The 22,487-nt window shown below is 34.8% G+C and overlaps 2 protein-coding genes across 2 annotated transcripts; both read left to right on the top strand.

Moving 5' to 3' along the window:
* The first annotated feature begins 1,634 nt into the window (after positions 1-1,634).
* LOC104103080 (F-box protein PP2-A12-like) lies at positions 1,635-5,184 on the top strand. Its single transcript, XM_009610959.4, has 3 exons — positions 1,635-2,203; positions 2,770-2,888; positions 4,305-5,184. The coding sequence occupies exons 1-3, from the start codon at positions 1,901-1,903 to the stop codon at positions 4,726-4,728; spliced, it is 846 nt and encodes a 281-aa protein (XP_009609254.1). The 5' UTR covers positions 1,635-1,900; the 3' UTR covers positions 4,729-5,184.
* Positions 5,185-15,806: 10,622 nt separating this feature from the next.
* On the top strand, positions 15,807-22,205 carry LOC104103081 (lysophospholipid acyltransferase 1-like). Its single transcript, XM_009610960.4, has 8 exons — positions 15,807-16,332; positions 17,715-17,770; positions 18,885-19,105; positions 19,216-19,621; positions 20,057-20,142; positions 21,487-21,550; positions 21,631-21,743; positions 21,833-22,205. The coding sequence occupies exons 1-8, from the start codon at positions 16,028-16,030 to the stop codon at positions 21,971-21,973; spliced, it is 1,392 nt and encodes a 463-aa protein (XP_009609255.1). The 5' UTR covers positions 15,807-16,027; the 3' UTR covers positions 21,974-22,205.
* Positions 22,206-22,487: the final 282 nt, after the last annotated feature.

Here is a 22,487-nt window from a genome sequence, read left to right as displayed (position 1 = left end):
AATTTTATGGGTGATCATTTGGCTTTGTGTTCGTACAATTTACATACTTTATTGGAAAAGAATATTTGAAATACAACGTATCTGTTCAATCTTGCTTTTTAACAGCCTAAGATGAAATAGAAGAAAAATGAAGTGTAAAAGAAAAAGTAAAAAAAGGATAGACCACGTACAAAATTAGACATCAATATGAAATGATAGGGAAAGGACTTCCGCCCTTTAGGGTAGTTCATATCGTAATTTGTAGTTGAAAGTTTATTCATTGGTGGTCTGAAATTTAAATAATTTATTAAATTACTCTCCTTTTCAGGTTATTACATAATATTCTAATGTACTATAAAGATTAATATACAATTTACTTTTTTTAAATGACCATTTCACACCAGCACGGAGTAAATTAATACTAAGCTTGTTAACAAAACATTATCAAGTAAAAAATGTCAAAAGAGAAAAAGGAAATTACATTGTATAACAACGAACATATATAAGACATTGTCAATTTATTATTTTATAACTATGTAGTTTTTACTCTACCTTTGCATTTCAATAGGTAGGTATATGCATCTGTTCGAGAGGCGTTTGGCGTAATAAAAAGAATCTTGTATATATTCATGTTTGCACTGTAATAAATTTAGTAAGTGCATAATATGTGTTATTATACATACTTTATTACTACTTAATCATGATAATTCCTTAATATGTAACTATACAATAAATAATATTAATCTAATGCAAGCAGCGGATTAATGTAAAACTTATTCTGAATCTAACCATGTTTGCTATGTAACCCAATATCCCAATTGAAATCCCAATTTGAAATAGTAAAATCAATGTTGGCTAATAATGAGCAGAGAGTAAAGATGACTTATGTCATTAATTATTTATTACTAGTAGTTAATTGGCTGTATAATTACCATAGCAGTCCAAAACTGATGTTCATCTAATTTATCCAAATTAGTATACGCTTTCATTTAGATCATGCAATAAAGATATGCCTTATCCACAAAAAATTCTCACATTACCGTGTCTTCCAGAAAATTCTATTCCTTCTCAACTTAATTATTATTATTCGAGTTCAATAAAATAAAGACTACTAGATTTATTCTTAATCACCAAAAGCCTAAAGGATAAAAGAATATGAAGAGGAGGACAAACAAGATTACGCAGGCTAGGTACGTAACACAAAAAATATATAACTTAGAAAACTTAATTAAGGATAAATGCAGGCTAGGTATAGAACAAAATAAAACTTAAGATGAGAAACTTAATTCTATCTATCTAAAATCATCTTCATTTTTTTTTTATTTTAAAAAAGAATTGTCTATATTCTATCGTTTTCCAAAATACAAAAAAAGTTATTATTTTTTATCAAATCACTGTTTTAATTAGTAGAGTGTCAATTAAATAATATATTTAATATAAACATAATTAATAATTATACAAATACATTTATAATTAATTAAAGCTACTAAATGTCTACTTTAAAATATGAATTTAAATTTGTTCTCCATGCCAATATAGTCAAATTGTGTCATAATTATCCAATCAACCTTTGCATTAATTATCCATTTCATTTTTTCAATCTAATCCAACCACTACTACTACTGCTACTAATCTATACCTCCCATCATCCTATACATACCAAACTCCCTACTCCTCACCCCCACCCCCAAGAAAAAACCCCTAGCAGAATCCAACAGAAACATATAGGGGGGGAAAACACAACAAAAGTACACAAACATATAGTCACCGTCCATTCCACATATATACATATTCCCTCCAACTCCAGCTGTAACTTTCCACTTTTGTTTCTCTTTCATACCCACAATCACAATTTCTTGTTTTTGTTTTATAAACCAATTGCCAAGAATTGAACTTTCTGTAATTTTAAGCCAAACCCAACATGGGTTCTGCTTTTTCTTTCTTGATTTCATCTACTGAGCCAATTGATCCTAGTCTTGGTGATTTGCCAGAGAGCTGTGTAGCTTCAGTTCTTGTATATATGGACCCTCCTGAGATCTGTAAATTGTCTATGCTTAACAGGGCTTTCAGAGGAGCTTCTTCTGCTGATTTTGTGTGGGAATCTAAGTTGCCTTTGAATTATAGCTCTATTATTCAAAGGGTCCAAAATTTTCCTAACAATTTGTGTAAAAGAGACATTTATGCTAGGCTTTGTCGACCCAATTCTTTTGATGGTGGTACAAAGGTCCAATCTTTATCCCTCTTTCTATTGCTAAATCAAGATATTAATTGTGTGCCCAAAAATTCATTAACTGGGAAATCGGTTGTACTAACGAGGTGGTGTTATTTTATTAGTTTTATGAAAATTTGAGATGTAATCCATAATTTCTATACCCTATTTATGAAGAATTTCATTAGTTTTTTTTCCTTGTGTTCCTCTGGATTTTTCCTGAAAATAAAAATTACTATCATTAACTAGTAAATCTGTACTAGTTTGGTATTGAGGCGTTGCTGTTAAAGTGGTAGTATTAGATTTGGCTAGTAATTTAAAGGCTAGTAGTAGTATTAAAATTTAATACTATTAGGTCATGAGTTCGAGCGGTGTAAACAGCCTCTTGCAGAAATATACGCCAAGACTGTGTACAATAGACCTTGTGGTCCGGCCCTTCCCGGACCTCGCGCATAGTGGGAGCTTAGTGCACCGGGTTGCCCCATTAGTATTAAAATTTGAGAAGTAGTGTAAAGGCTCCTAATTTGTTTGAGGGTGGAAAATGAGTTTGATGGTTTTATTGCTCTTTGGGATATGTGCAGAGAGTTTGGTTAGATAAGAGTACTGGAGGAGTTTGTTTGTCTGTATCTTCAAGTGGCTTGGCAATAACAGGCATTGATGATAGGAGATATTGGAGTCGGATTGAAACTGATGAATCAAGGTGAGGTTTTGAGATTGTTTTGCTTGATGTATAATTGTGGGAGAATGAATGTTTGTATTTGTGTGGTTAATGATGTATGTGTTTTTAGAATGGCTGATCAAATCCGAGTTCGCCTGTTGGGCGCATTTTTTGCGATTGATCCTCCTAATAAAAGGTTTTTGTGACATGATTTCTCTTGTTTAGCTTGTGAATTCTTTCGTAAGAAGTTTCAAGCGTGTGAATTGCAGCTGTTTAATGTAGTCTTATCTTTTTAAATTGTCATTTCTATGATGTAATTAGTCTGCTAGATGCCAGGATGACATTTCTTTCTCCTATTATGTAGGAGTTTTCGTTCTAGAAAATAACCAAAATTAGTTGAAGAAGCCTGGATAAGTGTGTCTTTACCCTGTAGATTATTTTTGATTTTTTATTTGTTCTAAATAATCCTTGGAAGATTTAGTGCTTGAGATATTTGAGGGGGAATTCGTGTTGTCTTTCTCAATAGTATTATTGTTGCAATCTAATGGTGAATTAGGAGTTTCAACATTGTCGTCATGGTGGAACATTGCTTGTTAGCTCGTTGCTTGCTGATGCAGGTGAAACTTTTGTTTAAAAGGAAAAAAATCCAATTAATCACAGCTAATCATTAGTCCACATGGTTTACCTAGCAATTCCAATCAGGACCACTCTTTAACATTAGTATGCAGGCTTTGAGGTGGTGGGGTTGGGGGAGGGGAGCAGAAACCAGATTATACCCATTACCTCATAAAACCTTATAGAAGCCTATTTATCGTTCCAGATTGATATGATGTAAGGTTCCTCGTGTTGCCCCATAATTAACCAAAAAGAAGAGGTTGTTTTTGGAATGCACATATTTTTATATCTGCAAAAATGATTGAGCTTTAGGGGATAATTGTGAAGTGGGTGAACCATGAGGTTTCAGGTTCAAATCCCAGCGGAGGCAAAAACACTAGGTGATTTCTTCTAATCTGTCCAAACCTTGATGGATAGAGTTACCTGATATTTGTTGCTGGTGGGAGGTGACAGGTATCCTGTGGAAGTAGTCGAGGTGCGCGCAAGCTGGCCCGGACACCACAATTATAAAAGAAAAACGATTGAGCTTTAGGGGATAACGGTGAAATTTCATGCTCTAGCTCTACATGGGGTCATGGCCTTTTTGAGATGTCTTGGTACCTGAATGACTGCTTCGAGGATCTCTTCGAGGATCTCTGTAGCTCATTCTTGAAAGTAAAAGCAAAGGAAAATGGATAAATATCTGCATTTTTCTTACTCATGTTCTTGTTCTAATACTGGCTAATCACTGATATGCTTGTACTGTGCCTGTATGTTCTCATTCTATTGCTATAATAATCTTGAAAAGCTAGTACATGCTCAGACTGAATATTTATTGATTTCTTTTCCTGTCTGTCCACGCAGATTCAAGTCCGTTGCATATCTCCAACAAATCTGGTGGTTCGAAGTTGACGGAGAAGTCGATTTCCCATTCCCTGTTGGGTCCTATAGCATATTCTTTAGACTGCAAGTAGGACGTGCCTCTCGGAAATTTGGCCGCCGGATCTGCAACTCCGAGCACGTCCACGGGTGGGATAAAAAGCCCGTGCGGTTTCAGCTCTCAACATCAGATGGTCAACAAGCTACAACCCAGTGTTACTTGAATGAACCTGGAATGTGGAAGTACCACCGTGTAGGTGATTTTGTTGTTACAGGTTCGGTTACACCCATGAAAGTTAAATATTCTATGACTCAGATCGATTGCACACACACTAAAGGTGGACTTTGTGTAGATTCTGTAGTGATATGTCCAGTAGAATTTGCAGAGAGGTTGAAGCAACGTTTTTGATTTGCTGATGTCTCTAGAGAAAGTGTTTAAGAGTTTAATTGTAGTACTATCCATAGTTCTGGAGTTTTCAGTGTTTAATTGTTAGTTTTGAGTGATAATCATCTTAGACTGAGGCAATTTCTGTATATGTCAACGACGGGCTTTTTTATCCGTTTAGTGTAGTGAGTTTTTAGGTCAAGTTGTATTCGTGTGACCTATAAGTCACGGGTTTGAGCCGTGAAAGCAGACACTAGTTCATGCATTAGGGTAGGTTGTCTACGTCACACCACTTGGAGTGTGGCCTTTCCTCGACCCTGCGTGAATGTGGGATGCTTTGTGTGCCGGACTGCTCTTTAGTGCAGTGAGTTCTTAGGATCTGTTTAGTTACGTACTTTTCTCTATCTCCAGTTCTAGTTAATGTCAAGAACTAACAATTGCATCTTCTTTTTTTTTCAACAATAATTGCATCTTGCTGCACTGAAATGTAGTGTATGTTTTAATTTATTTATTTTTCGTTTTTTTCCTTTTACTGCTTGATGCTTCTGTCTTATAGTATTATGTTTATGCTCTTTGCTCAATGTCTCAAGATAATTGGTAATCTGGATTAGTGGTCACTATAAATTTATTTGGAAGCTCGTTCACTGCCTAAATAAGATCCTATTTTCCAGAACATATTCAGTTGCTTAAGAAGTGAACTGAAAATCCCTTCTCTTTTGTACTCAATGCAAACTTATTATTTTAACAGATTGGTTACTCAATGGGCTGAAGGAGTTATAGTATAGACTTAGAGTTGTCTCTGTTTGACCTATTGGTTACCGGTTTGAGCCATGAAATTATTCAATGTTTGTGTCAGGGTAGAATGTTTACATTATACCCTTTGGGGTGCGATTCTTTTTCGGATCCTGCATGAATGGTCATGTTATACTTTTTGGGGTGCGATTCTTTTCTGGACCTTGCATGAATGACATGTGTGAATGTGAGATGTTTTGTGCATTGAATTACTCTTTTTGGTTACTCAAAAAGGTATAAGTTGTTCTAGAACAATGATATGATGCCTTTTTCAGGGCGAAGTTGTAGGTATGGACACAATTTGACTTTTTTTTCTCTTTCTGGAATCGCATAGGTTTCAAAATTGGATCTCTGGGTGGGAATATTAATAAATATCAAAAGATATTTAACAAGGAGGGAACTTATAACCTAACCTCTAGTTTCCTACTTTAAGAATGATAAGCCCATCCCTATACACATGTTGCCTATTTTTCTCACTATGAAAGCATATAAATTAAGAGGATCACTCCTTTACATATATACCATTGTACCTTGTATGAAATTGAAATATGACCACAATAGTTATGGTGGCATGGGATATGATTCCTTTAGAAAAAATCCTGCTAGAGATCGAATTTTCTTTTAATGGGCCTTACACGACGTAATATTCCTGAGGATATGACCCTTGATAGGAGGGGTGGAGGTCGAGGATTAAGGTTGTGGCTTAATAGGTGGTCGCGCGTTTTCCTTCTCCATATCAGTAATATTAGTATTATGCTCGTTTTATCTCATTCTTAGATTTCTATTACTATTTGTTGTTGTTTGCTTCAGTTATCTTATTTTTCTTCTTCTTGTTATTATTTTTTTTTTCATGGCTTCTTCACTACCATACCTCTTTTTCATGATTGTTGGATTATACTATCGGAAACAGCCTCTCTACCTTCACAAGAGGGGTAACGTTTGCATACACACTATCCTTTTCAGACCTCACTTGTGAGATTTCACCGATTGTGTTGTTGTTGAATTAGTAGTCGGTGTTAGGCATCGTGTTGGATATTAAAAAAATTAAAATGGGGAGGACTCCTTCATTACGCCGTGAAATCTTTAAAAAATAGCCACAAAAAATTGTTGGCATATGTAAGGCCTTGAGAATGTGGACTATCAGCCCAGAAAATGGGCCCAATGAAGTACCAAGTTTGAGCGTTAACGGGCTATCAAAGCAAATTTCAGAAATATTCACTTGAAGAATTAACCCAAATAGTCACCCACCAAATTTCTTAAACTAAAAATAACCGACAGATGTATAATATATGTAAAATTCATATATAATATGTGTATAATTATGTATAATCAATGTATACCAACGAGAAAAAGTAAACAATGAATCCGGCCGGCTATTTGTGTAATTTGGTTCCCTGGCCTTATAAGGGAAAGAATAAGGAAGGACCATTCGGTGCACGAACTAGTTATACAGGAATCAAAATATAGAGATTGGTTATGCGATGAAAAGTAACGTAGAAATTGTACACGATTAACAATAAAGTTGAGTTTGTTGTGCAAGAATTGCTTAGTATTGCTAATATGCAACTCTTGTTCCATTTTATCCCGAATAAAAATAATATACAAAAATTTCAATAACTTATGCAGATATTAGTAATGTGGAATTTAATAAAGTCAATCAAACATTGTATTGAGTCTGAAACAACACTACATTGTTTCTACTTTGGGAACTCAAATGAAAATCTTGAGTTATGATATTAGAAATACACTAGTGCTGTTTTAAGTATATAGAAAAAAAATATTATTTCATAATATCGTAGCAAATTAATGTGTTATTGTGAACTGGAATTTAATATGACTAGCTACGGGGAGAGTTAGTTTTGTAGTCTTTTACAAATTCTTTTTAGTTTCATCTGTTTTTACAAGAGATTTTCATTTTTACATATAAAAGATTTAAAAATAATACACATAAAATTTTAAAATGTTATTTTTTTCTATTGACGAAAGACATACTACAGCACTTTGGTTTTTGAAAATATTAAGGAGACTGACAGGTGAAAAATTCGTCAATAATAAATGAAGATAAAAATTTGATAGTGGATAGGAAAGACCATTTAATGCACTACCAATTGCCAACATCAACACCCAATCGATGATATCGAGGTACACAAATGTCCCTATAACGATATAAATAACAAAGATAAATATTTATACGCAAAGGGCCAAATATACATTTCTACTTTCGAAAATGATATAAGAATACCCCTCGTTATACTATTGGATTATCTATACCTCTGTAGTTATACTTTGAGTTCAAATATACCTCTAATTTAAACATCGTCCTATTGATCAATTCTAAATATCTTCTAATTAATTAAAAGACCCATTAATCATACCCGAAAAGTAGTTTTTTTTGTAAAAACTGGAAAAAACTGAAATTATTTTTACTAAAAACTGAAAAAAACGAAAATATTTTTTTTTCCGTTTTTATAAAAAAACTGCTTTAGAAAAAACTGAAAAATATTTTCTAAAATAATGTTTTTGAAAATACTGAAAAAATAAGCTGAAAATCAATTTTCTAAAGCAATTTTTTTTGTAAAAACTGAATTTTTTTTTTTATACTAAAAACTAAAAAAAATAAAAATATTTTTTTCCAGTTTTTATAAAAAAACTGCTTTAAAAAAGGTGAAAAATATAAAAAAATATTTTTGTAAAAACTGGAAAAAAAAAAAGAAGCAAATTTCTAAAGTTGTGTTTTTGTAAAAACTGAAAAAAGAAATATTTTTTTTTTCAGTTTTTAGTTAAAAATATTTCAGTTTTTTTCAGTTTTTAGTTGCTTTAGAAAATTGCTTTTCAGTTTTTTTTTCCAGTTTTTACAAAAAAATTATTTTAAAAAATATTTTTCAGTTTTTTTAAAGCAGATTTTTGTAAAAACTAGGAAAAAAAATGGTTTCATTTTTTCTGTTTTTAGTAAAAATATTTTTTTAGTTTTTTCCTGTTTTTACAAAAAAAAAAAAAAAATCGGGTATGGATAATGGGTCTTTTTAATTAATTATGAGATATTTAGAATTGACCAACAGGACAATGACACGTGTTTCTCCGTTTAAATGAGGGGTATATTTGAACCAAAGTATGACTGCAGGGATAAAGATAACCCAATAGTATAACGAGGGGTATTCTTAGACCATTTTCAAAAGTAGATGGGTATATTTGGCCACTTGCCGAATATTTATTCGTATAGGTTGTTTATGTCAAATTAACTCAATTTACGGTATTTACCATGTCTAAATAATTTAATCTAGTGAAAAATGTTACTAATTAATCATATTAAGCAATAGAGATACATGTACAAATACATATCATGCATTTATTATTTTTATTTTTGCTAACCAAATTTCGAAGATCTTTTCTTCGCCCCTAGTTTGATATATTTGAGACAATATTCGTTTTTTCTTTAAGGACCAGAAGCGCACAACTATACTAATTAAAGGTTAGGCTCAGGTCCGGCTCAACAAGATTGACCCTAAAGCCAAACTTCACATAGAGGTCCTATTTTTTAAAAAAATAAAAAAAATCGTCATATATATTTTTAGATATGTAATTAGTCAAATCATTTAAGAGTTTTTAATTTTCTGAAACTATGTCAGATTTCGTAGTAACTTCTTCTAGATTTTCTTCTTGGATGTTATTATCATCTAACTCAACTCTATCACTGACTTGTTCATTTGAAGAACATCCTCCCATGTTTTCTGATTTAAGTTTTTTATTATTTGTTAAAAATCTATCAAGGGCTCCCTTTTGGGATTTAATTAATTCTTCACTTTTTTTTTCTCTTTTTGCATAACCGGATTCATATTTTCTAGTTGACATATTTAAATTGAATAAAATCTAATAATAACTAAAACAAGAATATATACTTAGGAAGTAAGAATATCAATAATGACAAAATTTCAATGAAAAATATAATATAAGGTTAGAATAATAAAATCTGGCTCAAAATTTTGATAAGTTGATATAACGGTATCGAAATAGTATTGCACTGCTTCAAAATAACGATTGCTTTTTTCTTGTTGAAATTTCGAAGAATACACCCAAAAGCAAACTTTGATATTTTGTGAGCACGCAACGTTAAGTTTTCTGGAATGGAATATAGAAATAGTTAATAAGAAAGAGTAAGAATAAGTGAAAGTAAGGCTGTCCAACGGGCCATTCCGTACCGTCCCGCCCCACTTAATTCTAAATGGGATGGACCCATGTTATACGGGACACGGGATGGGACGGAATGGCCATTTCGTCCCATTTGTCCTGTCCCGCATTCTTTTTATATATTATAAATTCTAGCCGTTGGGCAACGGCTCCAATTGCAAAAATAGTCGTTCCTAACAGCCTAAAACGACTATAATTGTCCCCTCCCCCCTCCAAAACACCCCTACCCCCAAATTTTTAATATAACTCCTAAGTTTATTAAATTACACTTTGGCCCTATTTTCGTGATGTTGTTTACATGGTTGGGGAGAAGGTTCTGCTCAAGATTTCACCCATGAAGGGTGTGTTAAGGTTCAGGAAGAAGGGCAAGTTGAGCCCTCGGTATATTGGGCCTTTTGAGATACTTAAGAAGATTGGAGAGTTGGTTTATGAACTTGCTTTGCCACCTAGTCTGTTCATCCAGTGTTCCATGTATCCATGCTCCGAAAGTAAGTCGGGGATCCGTCTCATATTCTGTATTTCAGTACAGTACAGTTGGACGGTAATTTGACTTATGATGTGGAGCCGGTGGCTATTTTAGACCGGCAGGTTCGAAAGATGAGATCAAAGAACATAGCATCAGTGAAGGTACAGTGGAGAGGCCAGCCAGTCGGAGAAGCTACTTGGGAGATTGAGCAGGATATGCGGAGCAAATATCCACGCCTATTTGAGACTCCGGGTATGATTCTAAACTCGTTCGAGGATGAATATTTATTTAAGAGGAGGAGAATATAACGACCCGGCCGGTCGTTTTGAGTATTATAGCCTCGTTCCTCCCATTAACTGCTCAATTTATGCTTTACATTTGTTTTATGACTTACCGGGTTAATTGGTTCGGGTCCGAAAGGAATTCAGAGTGAAATGAGACACTTAGTCTCGTAATTGAAAATTTAAGTTAAAAAAATTGACCAGATGTGGACTTATATGTAAATGACCTGGATTTAAATTTTGATGATTCTAATAGCTCCGTATGGTGATTTTGGACTTAGGAGCATGTCCGATTTTTTTTTTGAAGTCCGTAGTTAAATTAGGCTTGAAATGGCTAAAATAGGAGTTTAAGTTTAAAAGTTTGACCGGGGAGTTGACTTTTTGATATCGGGGTCGGAATCCAAGTCCGGAAATTTTCATAGCTTCGTTATATTATTTATGACTTGTGTGAAAAATTTGAGGCCAATCAGACTTGATTTGATAGGTTTCGGCATTGAATGTAGAAGTTAGAAAATTTTAAATTTTATTAAGCTTGAATTGGGGTGTGATTCGTGGTTTTAGCGTCGTTTTATGTGATTTGAGGTGTCAAATAAGTTCGTATGATATTTTAGGATTTTTTGGTGTATTTGGTTGAGGTCTCGAGGGCCTCAGGTGAGTTTCGGATGGTTAATGAATCAAAAATTAGACTAAAACAGCTTCTGCAATTTATCTTCTGCTGGAAATTCGGGGAGCCCAGAAATCGAGCCCATGATCGAGGGCCATGATCGAAGGCTAGAATCAAAGGCCAGGATCGAGGGCCATGATCGAGGGCCATGATCGAGGCCCAGGACCGAGGGCCATGCTCGAGGCCCATGATCGAGGCCCGTGATCGACGCCATGATCGAGGCCCATGATCGAGGGTCATGATCGAGGACCATGATCGAGGCCATGATCGAGGGCCAGGACCGAGGGCTACCTGGACTGAATTATAAAGCAGGGGACTTCGTCCCATTCGCCATTTTTGACAAATTGGAGCTATAGGAGAGGCGATTTTTGATAGATTTTCAAGGAAAAATATTGGGGTAAGTGATTCTAACTCGGATTTGGTCAATATACACGAATATATCATTGTTTTCACTATTTAATTAGAGTTTTGAGATTGATATTTGGGGAAATTTTAGAAATCTCATAGAAACGAATTTTTGAGATTTCGGTGTCGATTCAGAGTCGGATTTGAGTAAAACTGGTATGGTTGGACTCGTAATTGAATGGGTTGTTGGATTTTGTAACTTTTGTCGGGTTCCGAGTCGTGGTCCCCACGGACGATTTTTGAGCTAAATTTCGGATTTTTATGAAAAATTAGCGTTTTATTATGGAATTAATTCCAATAAAATTTATTGACTGAATCGAATTATTTGTGGCTAAATACGAGGTGTTTGGAGTCCAATTCACGAGGCAAAGGCTTAGCGAAATAAGAATTTCATGGTTTGAAGTAAGTAACAATTTTAAATATAGTCCTGAGGGTACTAAACCCCGGATTGTTTTTGTCATGTGATTATTTTGGAGGTGACGCACATGCTAGGTGACGGGCGTGTGGGAGTGCACCGAGGGGATTGTGACTTTATCCGTCCCGTGAAACTGTAAAGTTGAATAACTTGTTGTTAGCTATATGCTCTCTATGTGTTAAAGAATTTTGACTGTAAATTAGGCTATGTGATAGTACTGTTGGGACCCGCAGAGGTCGCATACTTGTTAAATTATTAATCCTAACCCTTCTCCTAGAATTAGAAATCATATAGATGAAATAACTCATGTTGATGAAATTTTATTTTCCCAACCCCCCACATGTTATAATATTAATTTCGGAGAACAACTAGATCATGAAACTTTACAAAGATAATTTGGTAATGATAATTTTATTGAGGACGAAGAAAATGAGGAAGAAGATTTAGATGAAACACCCACTAGTTCCGCAACACAAGCTCCAACTAAGACTGAATCTCGGTCTGGAGCTTTACCCCATGTACCTCCTGTAAGGGGTAAGCCTAAGGGTGAACATCCCAAAACATCATTTGTATGGAAAATTTTAAAACATGATAAAGTCAATCAACGTGCTACATGTGGAATATGTAAGCAAAACTTTGCGCACACCAAAAGTGGTGAGACGGGGGGGTGGTTAACTAGGTACTTAGGTAGGGAGCACAAAGCTTTATGGATACAAGCTAAAATAGAAGTCGTACTAATAGCGGATCCTAGCATCGGTACTAGCACTCCTAGTGGATCTGGCGGGAGTTCTAATTTTTGACAATAACAACTTGACCATGCTTATGGTACTATTTTACGCCCCTATAACAAAGATAGAGATCGTGAGAACTTAGCAAAAATGGTGGTTGTTTGTGGCTTACCTTTTACTTTTACTTCTCACCCTGCTTTTGTGCATTATATACAAGAAACTTATAATCTTGCTTTTCAAGGTTTTCCTAAGACCACGGTTAGAAATGATGTTTTTAAATTTCAAACCGAATATCTTCAGTATATTCGTTGTGTATTTTTTCACTTAGATCGTAAAGTGTCCAAAATTGCAACTATTGTTCTACAAATTGCTGGTTTTTATGGACTCGTTGATAAAGTTTTAACTATCACCTTAGATAATGCTTCTGCTAACACAACTGCAGTAATTAGCTTAAGAACTAGACTTTGTCCAACTAATCCAGTAATTTTTTATGTTAGATGTGCATGCCATATTTTTAACTTGATTGTAAAAGATTATATTTATTTATTTTTTGATCCTTGTAGTAAAGTACAACATACTTGCAGCTATATTTTTCGTGCTAATAAAGCGAGTAGAATTGGTGAATTTGCTCAACAATGCGCTAGTGCTAACCTTCCATATAGAAAAGTTCCAAATTTTTTTTGTACTAGGTGGAATTCTACTTATGAAATGCTTAAAGTTGCTTATGATTATCGGGTGCCTATACAAAAGGTATTTAATATGCATAATGGTATCCCCGCTGATCAAATTGTTGATTCTGATTAGGATCATATCAAAGAGCTTACTAAATTTTTAGAAAATTTTTATTATGCTACAAAATAATTTTCTGGTATGTATTATCCTACTGTTACACAAATATTATGGTATATTTGTAAAATTTCTGTTGTATTTGGTAAGTATAAAACTAATCCAACTTATGCACCGGCCATTAATGAAATGATTGCAAAATTTAAAAAGTATTTTTTTCCTATTCCCCAAGTTTATTTCATTTTTACTATACTTAACCAATCTTTAAAATTAAGAGGTGCAAAGGGATTTACTCATAAAATTTATGAGAATTTATCAATTCAAGAAAATGAACAACCATCTCTCGAAGACTGCCAAGCTAACATATATATTCTTTTGTTAGATTAATGTTTGATAAATATAAATCTATGGAAAAAACAGGTGGTGAAAATGCTCCTTCTATTTCTAAGCCTAGAGTAGAAGTTCTATGGGAAGATATAGATGATATAACAAGTTTTGATTCCTCTATTGACGATGAACTTGATTCTTATCTTAATCAAGGATCGGAAAGTATTAAAGACGAAGAAGGCAACGAACAACTTTTGGCATGGTGGAGGGAGCGTGGCAAGACTTTTCCAACACTTTCAATAATGGACCGAGATATCATTGCTATTCAAGCATCATCAGTAGCATCAGACATTCATTAGCGGAGGACAGCCTAGAGCTTTCCGTATTATTCAGAGATTGGATTAATTCAGAAAGAAGAAATCTTGATTTTGAAAAATTAACCACTAGGGAAGAAGAAGAATACAATGAGATACTTAGCACTGGAAGCGATGACGGCATGAAACTCATGGAACATCAATCAACATTGCCAATTCTAGAACAATATTCGAGAGAAATTATACATAAGTTAGAACGAAGTTATATAGGAGCTTACAAATATTAGTATGATAATTTGTAATTGGCTACTAAGAGGCCTAGTTCAAACAAAAACCTTCCTATAAGGTGGATACATAGATTAGGTGCTCTTAAAAAGAATTATATTTGTATGTGAGATTTGAAAGTTCTATTAATAAAATAAAAGGCTCTAAGCGTTGAATTTTTTTTTATGAATTGTCTTACACTCTTACTTAGTTACTTAATGGCTTGAAATTATACTAAAAAAATTATAACTCTATTATAAATTTATAATTACTAGAATATTTCATTACAAGTCTTTTATTTTAATATTTTATAATTCTTTACTTAGTTTCCTAATTTTCGTTTAATTTTTAAGTTTATTAAATAAGTCAAAAAACTAGTCGTTGCAAACTTTAAAAACTTAGTCATTGTAAAAAAAAAATAGCCGTTGCCAAACTTAATGCTTAAATAATTTTTTTTAAAACGGCACTTAAGGCCCGCGAACCCGTCCCGTCCCGTTTGTTAGCGGAACGGGATGGGCCTACCGTTTCGTCTCGTTTGTCCCGTCCCGTCCCGCCACCGTTCCGGCTAAATGTCGTCCCGTCCCGTTGGACCATGAGTGAAAGAGACAATGAAAAAGACAAAAATATAGGAATAGTCATGTGGGCTCATGTTAGGTGATAGGATATAATTAGGCAAGAAGTTAGACACCAACTGACCCCACATAAAAGATAAAAAGTTACTTTATTTCAAAAAAAATTGCTTCAAACAGTATATGCACGATTATTTATATATTTTTATAATATATAACATATAACTTTAGAAAATAATGGGCCCCTAAAAAGTTGGGGCTCTGGCCATTGCTTTAGCTGCCTTATAATTTAGCCGCCCCGATTAAAACTTATTTTGGTTAAACTTATTTAGAGAATACTAATAAATTTTATAAGCTCGAAAAGAAACAGTAAATGGTAGTTAGTACCACCTACGAATGATCAAATTTGGCTAATACAGTTGGGTGATAGTCGTAATCCAGGATTAAATTTTATGGGTTCAACATTTAAGACTCTTAGTATTGAACTTATTATATTTTTAAACTTATGCGTTCAGACCTACCATTTGTTACAATTTTAATAAATTTTTACGCATAAATTTATGTTCAACGTCGACAGTTATGGATTTAAATTTACCCGACACCGTTACTCTACGTTCGCCCCGGTAAAAAGAGAAAAGTAGTAACATGGGGAAAATAATTTGTATGAATTGATTGCCAAAGAAATGTTCTAATTGTGAGTGTGCTTTCTTCGAATTCAAGATTTAAACTTTATGAATATGAATTTAGAATTTGTATTACAATTCATCTAATTTATTGAGTTCAGAGTTTATTATTTATATTTTTTGTGATTTTTTTTTAACTCACAAATATGTGATTCCTCAATACTTTGGAAAAATAAAGTACGTGTGCATACATTTATATCGGGTAGTTGCAAACAAAAATATCGTTCCAGGTCCCTCCACGTAATCTCACACTATACGATCTATTTCTCTTTTCCAATTTTTTTACTCCGTATTTATTTGGTTCGCTGTCTCTTTTTAGTTTGTCCAATTTCTTCTTTCATTTTCATAAGCCCTGGTCCTGAAATCCAAGATTCAGAATAACTTGTCTAGGTGTACTGATTGAACAAACCCGTTTCGGAGTCAATCCGACCCAATTGATCCAATATGGGGCTGCCGGAGATGGAATCAATGGCGTCGGCGATCGGAGTATCAGTACCGGTGCTCCGTTTCTTGCTTTGTTTCGTCGCCACCATTCCGATGAGCTTCCTCCACCGTTTTGTCCCGAGCGCCGTCGGTAGGCACCTCTACGCCGCCGTTACCGGCGCTGTTCTCTCGTACCTGTCATTTGGTTTCTCCTCAAATCTTCATTTCTTTGGGCCTATGCTTCTCGGTTATGCTTCCATGGTTCTCTCTCGCCGTTTCTGCGGGATCATCACTTTCTTCGCTGCGTTTGGATATCTTATTGGATGGTACATTACAGTCCCATTCATAAAGCTCTTTCTTTTTTTCTCTGAAAAAGTTACTCCATTCATTCCAATTTATGTAATGGTGTTTGATTGCTCGTGAAGTTTAAGATAAAAAAGAAAGAATTTGAAATTTATGGTCTAGAACAAGTCATAAACATTTACTCCATCCGTTCTAATTTATGCGAACCTGTTTGACTGGCCACGGAGCGTAAGAAAAAATGAGTATATTTGGAATTTGTGTTCCTAAACAAGTCAAAAAGGGGTCAGAGTATTTGTGTGGTTATAAACTTTTCGTTAGGGTTAGAATTGTAAGTTTAAGCAAAATTATTTATAAATTTAGAAAGAGGCCATTCTTTTTTGAATGGACCAAAAAGAAAATAGGTTCACATAAACTGGAACGGAGTGAGTATGTATTTATAAATGGTCAAATTAGAAGTTTAAAGTTAATTGTTTCAAAATATAGAATATGTTTTTTTTGGACAGACTAAAATAGAAAGAGTATCACATACAATGATTCAATATTTTTTTTTTGGCTACAAGCTCCTACCATGGTCATGGCTAAATGGTTAAGGCGTGGGGAAGTACCAGTCGACCAGCTGGAATTCCCACTATATTGGGGCCGTTTGGTTCACATAGTACTAGTTATGCGTTTTGTTTGATTAAGTTACTATTTACTCAACTAGTTATGTTGTTTGGATTGTTAATACAATGATCAAGGTATCAGTTATTCCATGTGGTATTCAGCACAATACTTAGATTAAGGTATCAGTTATGCTAGAATAAATATGCCAACCAAACACAGGATAAATACAGATTTTGTACTGGGATAATTTTTCTTGATCCGTCCAACTGAACGGCGTCCATCTGTCCTAAACTTGGTGGAGACAGTGGACTGATTTATCCATCAACTGTGTTTGTAGGTTGTAATTGGATGGTGAATTAGTCTAGGTGCACATAGGACCATTATTAATAGGAAAGAAAAGATCCTACCATGGGTTTCGTTGTTGGAGTTTGTTTCATTTGGTAAACTTTGAAGCAATCGGATTTAAAATCTGGAAAGCTGTGAAATTTGGGAGTTCACGTGTCAAAAATTCGATTTTTAATCTGAGTTAAGGTGTCAGGTTCTGTACCCTGCTTATCTTTTACCTAGTTGTTTTAGTACTCATCTAGGATGGTATATTGTTCACATTGGAATTTTATTCCAAGTTCATGTAAATGTGAGGGATGGCTCTTTGTAAATTGATTCAAATCATACAACTTACAAGGAAAGTTTCTCATATAATGAAAAAGTAGAGATTTATCATAGTTGCTTCATGGGAATAACTCTGATGGAAACTTCTAAATTTCCGCTAAGATATTTGACAGTTATTTGGTACAACTTGCAGCCATGTATACTACATGAGTGGAGATGCATGGAAGGAAGGAGGAATTGATGCTACGGGTAAGCAGGGGCTCGATCTCTGTCCTTGCCTCGTTTCTTTTCAATGTAATAAACTAATAATATATACAAATCATGCTCTTGACCCTATTTCATTGATGTGGTAAGTACATATATTTTGATACAACCCAGCAAATGCATTCTGATTTAGCTGGAAATTTACTTATTAAGAGAACCAAAGTAGATTTATGGGTCAATTACTACACCTGCCCCCCAGTTTTTAGAAATAAAGTCGGTGTTTCGTGAAGCATATAAATACCTCTCATATCAAATGTTCAATTTGGACTATGTCAAAATTTGCCACGCTTGATGAGAATGCTCTTCATCCAATTGTAAACAAAATTGCATGTTCTTAAAACTAAACAAAATCACAGAGAATGAAGTAGGCTCAGACATACATTGATTGAGGTGGAACTGATGTAGCCATAATTGGACAAAACTAGGTCTGTTTATCATTTGTTAAACATGAAAGGCTTATCTAAACATTCTGACGGGTTAGATTTAAGCATCTGGATACTCCCCCCCCCCCCCCCACAGTTTCCTTTTAATTCTCTCGCTATTGTGTTTAGGAAATAGAATTACTTCAGCAGGTAAAGCTGGAAATAAAATCTATGATAGTGTCCGTGACATCATTGTCCCTCAAAAGGCTTTTGGAGGATGATGGCGGAGGAGGTTTGAAATGACATGTTGAGCTAGAGAGGACGTTGCATATTTTTTTTAAAGTACCGGGAGATCCATTTAGTGTCACTAAGCTAGAGAGGTGGTCTAAGTAATTTACCTGGAGTCTCCTGCGATGAGGTCAGGACTTTGGTTGGTTTCCATCATTAAGATCTTCTGACTCCTAAGTTCAAAACAGTCGATGACTGTCATTTAGTGGCAAGATGATAGACACAAATTAGGAGTGGCAGTGAGCTGATTTATTTCATAGTGGATGAAAATATTAGACCGTCCGAGGAGCAATGACTGTTTTGTTATATGATTACATTTCTGAATGGTGTATTGTTATATTGTTCACATTGTTCTTATTAGTAGACTACTCACAGTTACGTACTTCACTTCTCGTGTTTCTAGACTTAGCTAATCCAAAATGATGATGTTATTTTCTCCAAATTTTCAGGAGCTCTAATGGTCATAACGCTGAAAATAATTTCATGTGTGATTAATTACCAAGATGGATTGTTGAAGGAAGAAGATTTGCGTGAGGCTCAGAAGAAAAATCGTCTGCTCAAATTGCCATCGTTACTTGAGTACGTTGGTTACTGTCTCTGTTGTGGAAGTCATTTTGCAGGTCCAGTGTATGAGATGAAGGATTACCTTGACTGGACAGAGAGAAAAGGAGTAAGTTAATATCATCATTGTATTGTTTCCTGCATGTTGAGTTTTGTTGCAACTACTTCATCAAAAGAAGTCCCACTGCAGCTAATAAACTCAATCCTTCTTCCTTTCAGATCTGGAAACCTTCAGAGAAAGGAAATCCCTCACCTTTAGGGTCAACTTTAAGGGCTCTTCTTCAAGCTGCTATTTGTATGGGGTTGTATCTCTACCTGGTGCCTCTTTTTCCACTTTCCAGGTTCACTGATCCATTATACCAAGAATGGTGTTTCTTCAAACGGTTGGGTTACCAATATATGGCTTGCTTTACCGCCCGGTGGAAATATTATTTTATCTGGTCAATTTCTGAAGCTGCTATCATCATATCCGGACTAGGGTTCAGTGGTTGGACAAACTCTTCTTCACCAAAACCACGTTGGGACCGTGCCAAAAATGTTGATGTATTGGGTGTTGAGTTAGCAAAGAGCTCGGTTCAGTTACCACTTGTATGGAACATTCAAGTCAGCACGTGGCTGCGCCACTGTAAGTGAATCTCTCTCCTAGTCATTTGCAAGCCAATCACATGCTTCGGTTTTGTAAAGCTATTAGACTAGTAGAACCATTTTGTCTACTGGTAAGAATGTAAATACTTGTGATTGAGATGTTCTTTAGTTACGTTCTATTCACCATCATGGTAGACATTGATGCGGGCAAGTTATTCATTTCTAATGTGAATAAACTTTGCAGTATTTTGAGACTGATTATTCACCATACGTCATACATCTTCTAAATGATTCTTCAATCGTGGCAAACAATGAATTTTGGTAGTTTATCCCGTTATACTAATTTACATTGTTGGTAGATTAGTAGTTTTGACTTTTGAGGCAATAGTGCGTGCAGCTAGTACGGATTCACTATTCATGTCATGTCATGTGAATACAATCTGATCTCTAATCACTTTACATTTTTGCTCTGCAGATGTATATGAGAGGCTCATACAAAAAGGAAGGAAGCCTGGTTTCTTCCAGTTGCTAGCTACCCAGACTGTCAGTGCTGTATGGCATGTAAGTGGATACTTTAGGGCCAGATGGGCATGCAAATTGACATATTGTACTGTGAAAGATTCATCATAATATATGCATAACCTTTATTGATGTATTATCTAACTGCATCTAGCACAAATAATTGATTATGTCAATTGAGGCGTGATAATCTGCTAGGAAAGTGCTTTACAGATAGTTTTACTATTTAGGAATTATTTCTTGTTCAGTTAGTCAACTGATATTTGTTTGATGTTTGCAATAGTCAAGTTCAAGCTTAGCTATACTGTGTGTCGTAATCATTTGCGTGGTAGCTCCTGCCACTGGAAAATAGGCTTAAGAATTTTGTGCGTGTATTATTTACCTGCAGTGTTCGTATCTAGTTACTAATGGTGGAAAGGCTTTGATCCCGTGGACTTAGTAGTTCCCCTTTATGTACCCATAAATTTCTGTATAGTCTACTATCCTTACATACTGGAAATCTCTTCTTGCGCATGCCAAAAAATCCAGCTGGGATATGAGTGTGCCAACAGGAGTAATTGGTTTACTGTAAAACATTGGATTCGGCTAGGGGATTATCCTTGTGTCCGTTGAGAATCTTTCTCTACATCAGTTTGGTGTTTATGAGAAACTTAAACAGTTTTTAAGTCATGGTGTAGGTCCTATGTAAAACCAATCGAGTTGAATCTGTAGTGTACCATTCACAACTTTATATGTTTTGTAGTCTTTTCACCTCTACTTCAGTATTCATCTGCCGTTTTTTGGTGTCTCAAAATTATTGTTTTATTTTTAAGAAAGGACATTTCTGATATTTCCCAGGTGAGATACAAGCTCTTGAATTTTATCTTTTGCTGCCATTGATATATCTTACTAAAAAGCCTATTGATCTTGACTGGAGTATTCACATCCTCCCTTCTCTTCCTAAGCAATTTGCACTTATTCAATTCTTGAACACCACCGCATGCTTGCCTGTTGTCAATTTTAAGAAAAAGGAGCTCCCAATCTTTTATGCTTTTCAATACTAGTTTCTTAGTTCTTAAACTTAAGTAATTTCAAAAAGTAGGCTATGGAACCCTTTCTTTCTTCTCTTTTCTTTTTTTGTAAATTTGTTTTTAATAACACGGTGTCAGAACCAACTTGTGCACATCATCTAATCCACCATGGTCTGGTACTTCAGAACCCTTTTTCTTAGACACAATGCTTTTGATTGACATTTTGAGTTCTCATGTTAATTCAAAGATTGGCTTGAAACTGGATAAAATACTTTATGCTCTTCTGAAGTGTTTTCTGTCATTGCACCCTCTTCTTATCGTCCGTTATTTTGTGTGTTGTGTACCTAATGGTATAATTTTCCGTGTTACATTACAGGGATTGTATCCTGGGTACATCATTTTCTTTGTACAGTCCGCTTTGATGATTGCTGGATCAAGAGGTATTTAACTTGCACACACACTCGATCAGATGCATTTAACTTTGGTTTTCTTTTCCTAATGTTGTTTTGTCTATGAACAGTCATTTACAGATGGCAGCAAGCTGCTACTGGTACTCTGTTTGAGAAGATACTGGTATTGATGAACTTTGCATACACACTTCTGGTTCTAAACTATTCCGCTGTTGGGTTCATGGTTAGTCTCATATTTGTTGGAATGATGTTTACTCTAAAGCTAATTGTATTCGACAGAAGCTGATCATCGTTTTCTTTCATGTGTTACAGGTATTAAGCCTGCATGAAACCCTTACTGCATATGGAAGTGTATACTATGTTGGAACAATTGTACCAGTTGTACTCATCCTGCTTAGTAAAGTAGTTAAGCCTCCAAAACCTGCGACATCTAAAGCTAGGAAAGTAGAGTGAGTCCGAGCCAGTTTCTTGAGATTGTTGCTTAGATTTCATTTTGACTATGTACTCTGTTCTGATAGCTGGACAGCACTTAATTTGAGCAGAACAGGAGAAGTAGCATTATTCCTCCAATTACCTGGCCACTTAAAAGTTATGTATCCAACTGTATAATTATTGGGGAAATCTTGGCCAAAAGAATCGATAAATGATTGTTTTTGCTACTATCTAATCAAGTTCTGTTCTTGCATTCAATGTTCATAACCACTTTCTGGTGCGCTTGTTGTGTACCTTTCCTGGGAGAGTCTTCATAAGAAACAACAATGCTGCTATTTATCCCAAAAGAAAAAGAAAAAGAAAAAGAAACAACATAGTATTGAATGTTTTCTCCTGTGACTGTTTTTTTTTTTTTTATAAAACAAAAAAAGCTTGGGAAAACTTTTATGCTTATGGTTAGTGTAAGATACCAAAAGATCTCGATATCAGGACGAGTTGGATGACATTCTACAATCTTTGATTTGAAGTTTCATGC

Source organism: Nicotiana tomentosiformis, chromosome 8, assembly GCF_000390325.3.
Source record: "Nicotiana tomentosiformis chromosome 8, ASM39032v3, whole genome shotgun sequence".
NCBI lineage: Eukaryota > Viridiplantae > Streptophyta > Magnoliopsida > Solanales > Solanaceae > Nicotiana > Nicotiana tomentosiformis.
Note: the sequence above shows the minus strand (reverse complement) of the source record. Positions and strands in the feature narration are given on the sequence as shown.

Bases quoted from the DNA above. Each gene is read 5' to 3' on its own strand.
- LOC104103080 (XM_009610959.4), top strand. From the start codon at position 1,901: ATGGGTTCTGCTTTTTCTTTCTTGATTTCATCTACTGAGCCAATTGAT. The intron at 2,204-2,769 runs GTCCAATCTTTA...GGATATGTGCAG, and splicing joins CTTTTGATGGTGGTACAAAG to AGAGTTTGGTTAGATAAGAG. The intron at 2,889-4,304 runs GTGAGGTTTTGA...CTGTCCACGCAG, and splicing joins ATTGAAACTGATGAATCAAG to ATTCAAGTCCGTTGCATATC.
- LOC104103081 (XM_009610960.4), top strand. From the start codon at position 16,028: ATGGGGCTGCCGGAGATGGAATCAATGGCGTCGGCGATCGGAGTATCA. The intron at 19,622-20,056 runs GTAAGTGAATCT...TTTGCTCTGCAG, and splicing joins CAGCACGTGGCTGCGCCACT to ATGTATATGAGAGGCTCATA. The intron at 21,551-21,630 runs GTATTTAACTTG...GTCTATGAACAG, and splicing joins GATGATTGCTGGATCAAGAG to TCATTTACAGATGGCAGCAA.